The sequence below is a fragment of the Miniopterus schreibersii genome (assembly GCF_964146895.1).
Source record: "Miniopterus schreibersii genome assembly, chromosome: 13".
Lineage (NCBI taxonomy): Eukaryota > Metazoa > Chordata > Mammalia > Chiroptera > Miniopteridae > Miniopterus > Miniopterus schreibersii.
In genome coordinates this window covers 50053046-50062743 of record NC_138113.1, presented here as the reverse complement: position 1 = coordinate 50062743, position 9698 = coordinate 50053046, and the positions used below count along the sequence as shown (strand labels likewise).

At 53.3% G+C, this 9698-nt stretch overlaps 1 protein-coding gene across 1 annotated transcript; it reads left to right on the top strand.

Annotated features, from left to right (window-relative positions):
* Window positions 1-3484: 3484 nt before the first annotated feature.
* CD8A (CD8 subunit alpha) lies at window positions 3485-9698 on the top strand. Its single transcript, XM_081156146.1, has 6 exons — window positions 3485-3962; window positions 4079-4435; window positions 5072-5188; window positions 5395-5505; window positions 6103-6133; window positions 8133-9698. Exons 1-6 carry the CDS (start codon window positions 3914-3916, stop codon window positions 8182-8184), a joined length of 717 nt encoding a protein of 238 aa, XP_081012272.1. The 5' UTR covers window positions 3485-3913; the 3' UTR covers window positions 8185-9698.

Genomic DNA, 9698 nt, shown 5'->3' with positions numbered 1-9698 from the left:
GCAGCAAAATGCCGTATGTCTCACTGGTGACAGAACACATTTGTTAAGTTTTGGGGCCTCCCAGCACTTAATATTTTCAGCTTTTAAAACACGCTAAGGAGGAAACACTTACCAAAAATATAGTTGACTTTTAGCCTTTCCAAGAACCATAATCTTGCCCATGTCTGTTTTGTTGTGGGCGAGTTTTATAAGACGAGTCTCAACTGTTTAATGAGTAATCAGCCAAATCTGCCAGAAGTCCCTCTGGAACCATACAGAGATTCTGGCCTTGACTATACCAGGAGTAGCATGGTCCATGTTAAATGTAGATCCTTTTGAGTGTTTAACGTCTGTTCTCATAAGCAGGTGTATTATGAGGAAACATGTACCAACTCTCTCATCACTGTGATCTTTAAAAATCTGCATTCAACAAAATCTAATGGAGAAACTAAGTTGAACTTTTTATTTGCCATAAACAAAGCAAAATTAAAGGCAATAATTTCAAGAGATTTATGGCAAATGAATTTGAGGTACAGATAATCTTTCAAATATTTTCTATTGCTCTTCAGTAAAGAGATGCACAAGGAGGCCTGATAACTCTAGAGCTCAAAGGCCTTTGTAGGCCCAAACAAGCTGACTCCTTAGGCAAGAGGAGACAGCCGACAACTTCCACAGCCATCGTTCCAGGTTGTGTCTAAGTCAGCATCTTAGGAACTGTGGCACAGAGCCCTGATTAATTCCTACCACTGCCCTGCCCAGTCATGCATTCTGAATATGTCTTTAATTTGTGTAAATTAAAATTGTTTTATTTTCATGTTTTAAGAACAAACACCTTGAGAAAAACAAAGACCTGCTTAAACTTAGCATAGAAACTGATTGCTCCCTTACCCTATGTCTCTCTGGATGTTTTTAAAAAATTAGGGGTTCGCTTGGCAGAGTGCAGTTATTGTCATTTCTTTCCACCATCCCGTGTGAGTGCTGCATTGTGGGGGGTGGGAGCTTACCTGGAGGTGAGAGGCAGGCCATATCCAGCCCTCTGCACACCTGGCCCTAAATCGAGCAAGCATCCCCAAAACTTTTGCAGTTGCATCTGCTCTCCTGCCTGATACAGAGCGGATGTTGTTGTGGTTATGTTGAGAATCTACCACGTTCTGTGAAAAATACCATTGGGGTCACAAAGCCTCCTTGGTGGGTTTGACATGATGCCTTAGCATCCCCCTCACCCTTCGTCACGCTCTGTATAATAGAGGCTGCCTCTCCCATGGCTGATACTCATCTAAGCCACAAGGCTGGAAGGCCTCCAAGCCAGCTGCAGCTCCTTTCCAGGAGACTGAGATGGGACTGCCCTATTTTCATGCATCGCACCCCCAAATCTGACCATCATCCTACTCAGGGGCATAGTTCCAAAGGTCCGGATATCTGCAGGTTGACTCTGGCTCCCCTCCATGCTTCCTCCCCTGGGCGAGGTATACTTTCGTAGCTGTCCACCCTCTTCACCACCCTCCCTATTAGACCCTTTGGCTGGCAGGGCCTGACACTCCGTGCAGCGGGAACAGATGAAGCAAAAAGCAAGCTGCTCTCTAAAATGAGGACTGCCAGGTCGGTGGCCTGTCTGGACTTGGCTGTTAACTTTCATTGATGTGAGTTAAGGTGCAGCACTGGGCCTGTTTAACTAGGGACGCACACACATACACACACATCGACAGGCCAGGGCATCCACTGCTGTGTGCCCTATTCATAACCATCGCTACAAAGGGTTTCCTTCCCAGTCTCCCTCATCTTTAATGTGGGAATGTTACATGTACTGGTGCAAGTCTTCAATGACACAGGTACATTGTGTCCACCACAGCCTTGTTAGTAATGATAAACACTGAGACACTGCTTAAATGAAAATGCACCCATTTAGAAGAATGGGGTAGCTCTACATAAGCTTAAGTGAAAACCTTTCCTTCTACTGTTAGATAAGAAGGTCAGTTGCAAAGATATACATACACATAGTACAACTGCACGTGTCTGAGACAATGTACAAACATCTGTCTATGAACGATAATATCTGAGGGGCACGCTCAGATGTAACCGTGATGTTCTCTGGAGAATGGACGACTACGAGGAGGGTTGAGACAGAGAACTTTCCCTCTATTCTTTTTTGTATTGTCTCAAGTTTTTCAAGAATATGTAGCTCTTGTAAGTTAAAAGGCACTCTAAAAACAGTTTCAAATATAAAATGTTGAATGTTCCATGGTTTGTTTGTTTTTAAATATATCTTTATTGATTTCAGAGAGAGGAAAGGAGAGGGAGAGAGAGACAGACAGAAACATCAATGATGAGAGAGAGTCATTGATCAAGCCCACGACCCGGGCATGTGCCCCGATCGCCTGGATCCTAGGTCGATGCTCAACCGCTGAGCCACGCCCGGCCGGGCGATGTTTTGGTAAGCATCTTGATGCTTCGAGAAGGGGAAGGGGCATTGAAATCAAAGTAATTTTTTTTTAAAAGCCCTTTCAACACTTCAGTTAGGATTCCACAAAGGGAGTACAGTTCATAAACACAGCTCAGCCCAAGCTGTGATGTGACATCCAGGGGGTGTCTGGGACATGGTCCCCACCAGGCAGAACTCCAGGTGGGGCAGACACATAGAACAGATCCTGCCAGGTGGCTTGACTCTAGAATTAAGCAACAGTGTGAAGCGCACCCAATACAGGATTCACAGTGGGAAGACCTGGAAACCCTGAAGAAATGGGAGGAGGGCACTCACTGGGTCTGGAAGGTTTCAGGACAGCAACAGACAAAAAGGAAGGGCCAGGGCCAGAGAGGGAAAATCGCCCTCACCCAAGCACCCGCCCAGGCTGCACACATACCCCTGCCCAGCACCCAGAACTGGGAATACAGAGAAATGAGGTCCAAGTCTCCCAGCACCGGAGCTGGCCCCAGGGCTTAAGCAGAAAGTCTCCCAAGCAAAGGGAACTGCAAAGGCGAGAGTCTGGACAATCTCAGGGCCTGTGAGAGAGAACGCAGCCTGGGGCCTGGGGCCTGGGGCCGGGGGCCTGGGGCCGGGGGCCTGGGGCCTGGGGCCTGGGGCCTGGGGCCGGGGGCCTGGGGCCTGGGGCCGGGGGCCTGGGGCCGGGGGCCTGGGGCCTGGGGCCGGGGGCCTGGGGCCGGGGGCCGGGGGCCTGGGGCCGGGGGCTGGGAGGAGCCTGCGCTCAAAGGCTTTCCTCCGCCCTGGCAGGTCGCGGGAGTGGCACTGTCAGGTCCCCTTCTGAGGCTACTGTCCACGGCTGGAGGCCTGGCCAGGAGAGAGGCTGTTGCAATGACCCTAAGAAGGGACGAATGAGGCTGTGTGGCCGAGGTCTGGGGAAGGCGGCAAGGGTATGGTCCGCAGAGAACCGCCAGCCCTGGCCGAGCGCCCGAGAAGCGGGCAGGTCCCTCACTAGCTCCTCTTACCTCTCAGCCCTCAGTGCTCATTTTGCAAACAAAGCCCCAAGGTAACCGCGAGGGAGACACTTTGAGTGGCGGCAAAGGAAGTGGACACCCCTCTGCTTCCCTGCGCGCACCCTCACCCTCATTTTTTGAAGTCCCTACTCTCTACTTATCCTGTCACCACCACCCTCCCCCGCAAGAGTGCCATTTCCAAGCCCTTTCCCTCCGCCTCAGACCCGCAGTTCTCACCCCCCCCCCGCCCCCCCACCAGGCTGCCGCGACGGCTCCGACTCGAGGGCCCCAACCCCTCCCTGGGCTGGAAGGTGACAATCGCGAAAAGGTGGGCGACCAGCTCTCCTCGGTGGGGCTTCGGGTGACATCACATCCTCTGAGGGTGAAATCTGGCTCGGCGGCCGTCCGAAGGGCGCCCCCCCCCCCCCCGGGTCCCACCGCGCGGCCTCCTGAGCCGCCTCCACTCGCCTCTGAGCGGGGAGCTGAGCGCGCCCGGGAGCGCGCCATGACCTCGCCGGCGACCCGGCTGCTCCTGCCGCTGGCCCTGATGCTCCGTGAGTTTGCGACCCTCGGGGAAGGCGGGGGAGAGGGGGCCGAGGGTGGGGGGAGAGGGGGAGGCGAGGGGCTCCGGGCTCAGCCTCTCGGCCTGCCCACGCCCCCCCCGCGGCAGACTTCAACGTGACCCTCGCGTCCAACTGGTTCCGAATGCCGCGGGAGAAGAAGGTGGTGACCCTGGGCAGTACTGTGGAGCTGAGCTGCGAGTTGCTGCAGGACAGCCAGTCGACGGGCTGCTCGTGGCTCTACCAGTCCCGAGACCCCACCAGCCCCTCCTTCCTCGTCTACATCGGCAAAACCCGGTCCAAGGTGCCCGACGAGCTGAAGACCCAGGTCTCTGGCCAGGGGTCGCAGGGAAAGTACACCCTCACTCTGCGCAACTTCCGCGAGAAGAACCAAGGCTACTATTTCTGCGCCACCATGAGCAACTCGATGCTGTACTTCAGCCCCTTCGTGCCCGTCTTCCTGCCAGGTCCGGGCGCCCGGGGCACGGCGCCGCGCCGCTCGGGGCAGGGCTTGGGGCTCCCCTCTGAACCCGTTTTCCACATGCACGCCCCGCTTTCGAGCCTCTTAGCGCCCCAGGGGGTTCCTTAGATACACACCGTTTCCATGTCACAAAAGGGGAAACTGAGGCTAAGGCGCGCTGGGTAGGGACTGGAGATAACTTTTTGGGTTGGAGTTGAGGTGCTTGCGTGGCTCTGGGCGCGGTGCTTAGGTTCTCTGAGCCTCCGTTTGCTCGTCGGTAGAATGGGGATGTTTACCCGAGCCCACGGGGCAGCGCGCCGACGGGGCCGAGCCCTGGAGAGCGGCCGAGGGAGCGAGCGGGCGCCTGCGCTCCAGGTGGAGGCGCCCTGGTGGCCCGTCGCGGAGCCCGGGGAACTGCCGGCTGCCACGCCCGCCACCAAGGGGTCGGCGCGGAGCCAGGAGGTTCCCACCCCGTCTCCCCCGCCGGGAGAGCGGAGGGAAGCGCGGGCGTCCGCCTGTCGTTCCTCCCGCGGAACACCAGGAGGAGGCGTCCCCGAGGGCAGAGGGGCGCGCGGAGCGGTGGGGAGGGTTCGCGCCCAGGCGCCCCCGGCCCGGCCCCAACCACGCTCTGTTGCTCCCGCAGCGAAGCCCACCACCACGCCCGCGCCGCGACCCCCCACGCGCACGCCCGCGCCCACCAACCGGTCGCAGCCCGGGTCCCCGCGCCCCGAGGGGTGCCGGCCCGCAGCGGGCCCAGCAGGTGAGGCTGGCGCTGATCCCCCCAGGCGGGGGCGGATCAGGGGCCGTACAAATCCCGCGGAGAGCCCTCCCGGGGCCACGGGCCCTGATCCTGGAGGGAGAGCCCGAGGGCTGCCCGAGTGGTGGGAAAACGGGAGAGGGGCGCGGGCTGTCGGGGTGGGGGAAGGACCCGGGCCCGCTCCTAAACGTCGGTGTCTCCATTGCCAGTGAACCCGAGGGGCCTGCACTTCCCCTGTGTCATCTACATCTGGGCGCCTCTGGCCGGGGCCTGCGCGGTGCTTCTCCTGTCTCTGATCATCACGGTCATCTGCATCCACAGTAAGTCCGAGGGAATCGCGGGGAGAGCGGTCCTCTCCGCTCCCGCCCCGTTGCGCAGCGTGCCCCCGGCAACCCTTACGCGGTGATGGGGTCGAGATTTCAGGGGCCCCCGAGCCGCACCTCAGTGCCAGGCACAGCCTGTTTCTTCCTGGAGGTGGGACGCGGGCGAGCCCCTTCGCGCCCCCCCTTCCACTCCCCAGCAAGTTCTTGAAATGGAAGACGGATCCCTCCCTGTCCCTGCGCGGCAGGTAGTGAGTGCTCGGGGCCCGCAGGACTGCAAACGCACGTGCGGGGCGGGGGGGTCGTCTCTGGGGTCCAGGGACCAGTGCCCACAAGGGCTGGGTCAAAACCACCAAGGGTTGAAGTTTATCCTTTGGTTCCCACGCAGGTGAACCACATCTTTATCTGAAATGTTTTAGGGGTTTTGGTATGTTTGCTCTTGTTTTTGTTGTTTTAATTGATGCAAAGAGGAATGGAAAAGAAGCCCTCACCTGGGCTCTGAGAATTATAAACCTAAAGAAAAAGGAGAAGGGAAGAAACCATATTTGGGGACTATTGGGGAGCAGCCACTCTACCCCTTCTTTTTCCTTAATCTAGGGAACCGAAGACGCGTTTGCAAATGTCCCAGGTGAGTCTCTTATAACTGTTGGGTCTGCTAACCCCCTGGGCAGCCCTGGGCTCAGGTTCTAGCTTCCCGAGCAGCAGGCGATGGGAACATTTCCAAGAGGCCATGGCAGTGGGGTCCTGGGGACCGGGAGTCAGCGTAGGGCCTGAGCAGAGGCAGAAGGCTGGCAACTGGAGAAAACGGAGGCCCAGGTTGGGCAGATGGGGGAGAAATGTGACTTCAGTAAATCTACATCTTATTTGGCCTAGCCCCAAACAACAAAAAACCCAAACCCATCTGAAGGATTCCCCCAGTTTACTCTAGCTCCACAAAAGGCCTGAGGTCTCTTTATCTGGATGATTTCAGCTGGGTTTTGCTTTTTTCTTAAGAAAGCTCCCCTCCTCTTCCTCTATGTAGTTTTTTGAGAGAGCCCATCTTTTATCACCTGAACCAAATAAATAATGGCCTTCGTTCCTAATTTCCCTGTGTCAGTGCAGGGCCTTGATTGGCTGCCCAGAACTGGAGTGAAAGAAAGGGGGGACCAGAGGCAGCTATTGGGCAGCTCAAGTGACTACCCCATCCAGTTTCAGCCCAGGATCATTCTGAAATGATCATAAAAAGAACAAGGCGTCAGTCTCCTCTCTCCTTCTCGCCGAGGCCGAGGCAGCCCTGTGCTAATATCTAACAGGCATCCACTCTAGCCCTGCACTATGCCGTAGGTTACACGCAGGATCTCTCTCATTCTCACAGCAACCCCATGTGATGGACATTGTGGTCCCATCTCACAGATCACTCACTCAGAGATTAGAAAACCTACCCAAGGTGGCAGAGACATGTTCACACTCAGATTATCAATAATAATAGCCACCATTTGATGAAAGCCTATCATGTACCAGTTACTTGCCATATAAATATATATGCATATTTTAAATTTCATAACAACTTTTAAAGCAGTTACCATGACCATTATTTTACTGGGGCTTAGCACATGTAGTGGCTTGTTCAAGGCCATAATGCCAGTGAGTAGCAGAGCTGTGGCTTCTGTCCAAAGCTCAGGCTCTTCCCTATGGTTGGGGGCTAAGAGAGGAGTGGGTTCAGGAAAGCCACCTGCATTCACCCGTTCCTTTCAGTAGATGAAAACATTTCAAATTTTATACCTGGGTTTGCATTTCACACTCCTTGATATTTCTCTGCAGGGATCCAAGTTCAGCGTCTTACACATCATTATTTTTAACAATGGAAATGTAATAAATTCTCAATGCATAGGTGATAAACTAAGAGAATACAGACTTTAAAAACAAGGATTTTTAGCAATTTTAATACTTGGGGTGCAGCTGGGAGCTTTTGGAATCTTTTCTGAAAATTCTCATTTTGAAATGAATAACTGAGAATAAAACTCGGCTCCGAAATACAAAGCTGTGCAGATGAAACACGTCTGAGGAACCCACACACTGGAGCTAACACACTCGGTGATGATCGAGGGCAGCTCAGCTTCAGCAGAGAGGTTGTGGAGCACAGTGTGTATAGACGCTCATGACAAATGAGCTCACTTAGGAGGCGCTAGCCCGGTACTGAATTAGCACACGTTTCTAGTGTGGCCACCAAGGGGACTTTAAATAGTCGCTCTCCTTGGCCGATGGCTGTAGCTTGCTCACACCCTCCGGGGGTTGAGGGTCAGGTCAGCAGATGATTTATCAGCCTACTTCTCTCACCTCCACGGGCACCTTGACACAGGTCCTGGGTTCAGATCCTGACTCCACCACCTCCTAGTTACGTGACTTTGGGCATGTTCTCTAGCCTCTCGTGACCAATGCCTGCACCTCAGGTTGCTGAGGATTAAACTAGATGGTACAAGTAAGGCACTTGGCAGGTTGCTGAGGTCCCTCAGTCAGTGCTGTGCTGGTGTCTCAGGGGCAGGTCCTCAGACCCGTACAAGGCTAGGAGGCTGGGGAGGCGGGTAGACATGGATGGATGCTGCACTGCACTGCAGGGGCCCTTGCAACGATGGCTGTCTCTCTTTCAGGCCCCTGGTCAGGCCCGGAGTTAAGCCCAGCCCTGCAGAGAGATACGTCTAACATGGCGACAGGCCCTGCACAGCAGCCACTACAAGACTTCAAACTGAGAACTTGCCTTACAAGGAGAGTGGCAGTCCTTCCCTCTTGGTTTTTTCAGTCTTCCATCTCTATATAATATTCATTCTCATTATTATTTTCGTTGGGAGGGGTGTGTGAAAGGGTTACTTTGTCTTTGACACAAAACAAAACTGTACGTCTATGGCACTGTAAGGGTTACGATACCATGTGCACACATATTGGAGAAAAGGCCAGCTGTGTCCTCAGAGCCAGGCGGTTAGAGCTGGTGGGGGCCTCACCACCACTTGGTCCAAACCTCTTCCCTGGCCATTTTTCAGAGGAGGCGGCTGAAGTCCAGAGATGGGGAGAGGCTCGATCAGAGTCACAGCTGGGCTGGGCTCTTCCTCTGCACCACTCAGATCTCCTTCTGGAGGCCTCTGTCTCAGCGCGGGGTTCTGTGTCTCGAGCCGCAAGGGAACCAGTCATTTCTTGAGCACCTGTGATAGACCCATTACTGCACGCAGAGCCCTGAGAAGGTAATGAAATAAGAGAACTTCTGCCTTCCACAGAGTTCTAAAATGTAGTTGAAAAGTATCAGAGTTTTTGCCTGGCTAGTGTGGCTCAGTGGTTGAGCATTGACCCATGATCCAAGAAGTCACTGGTTTGATTCCTGATCAGGGCACATGCCTAGGTTGCGGACTTGATTCCCAGTGGGGGCAGGGGGCATGCAGGAGGCAGCCGATCGATGTTTTTCTCTCATTGATGTTTCTCTCTCTCTATCCTACTCCCTTCCTCTCCCTCTCTAAAAATCAATAAAAACTTACTTAACAAACAAGTATCAGAATTTTTTACAATCAAGCGTGAAATTGTATAGATAGTAGGAATTCCTCAAATGAAGTGGAAGGGGTGAACTGAATCCTGGAAAATGAGTAACTCGATCTCTAAAGAAAATCACTGTGAAATCCATAAATGGAGGCAAAATTGCTCTTCCAGCCCTTCATTGCAGAGGGACCCACAAAAGACCCCTTTACCAGTAAGACTTGAGCATCAGTGAAGTTGAATGGAGATCCTCTTGAATGTCTGAACTTCAGATGCCATATTCGAACATGGCCCTGGGATCATTGGTGACTTCTTAGTTTGTAAAGACGAACTGTTAGCTGCCAGCAGCACCCCTGGCCTCCCCAGGATCATGTGAGGATGTGGCAGAACAGACTCTGTCCTGGTGAGGAAGTGCCTGAACTATTGCCCAACACGTGCATTTCCTCTCTTACAGTGTTGTACAAGAAATGTGTGCTTACTGGAAGAAAAACCTTAAATAGACAAGGAAATAAGAATCATCCATGATTCTTTACCTCTGGTATAATCCATTGTTAATATTATGATACACTTCTTCTGATTATTTTCTATGCATATATGTAAAATATATACTTCGCTTTTTAAAAAATAAAATGGGATTGCACTATGCTTTCTATAAGTGGCTTTAATAAACAAACATTTACAGCATACCTTTCCTTGGC

Bases quoted from the DNA above. Each gene is read 5' to 3' on its own strand.
- CD8A (XM_081156146.1), top strand. From the start codon at position 3,914: ATGACCTCGCCGGCGACCCGGCTGCTCCTGCCGCTGGCCCTGATGCTC. The intron at 3,963-4,078 runs GTGAGTTTGCGA...CCCCCGCGGCAG, and splicing joins GCCGCTGGCCCTGATGCTCC to ACTTCAACGTGACCCTCGCG. The intron at 5,506-6,102 runs GTAAGTCCGAGG...TCCTTAATCTAG, and splicing joins CACGGTCATCTGCATCCACA to GGAACCGAAGACGCGTTTGC.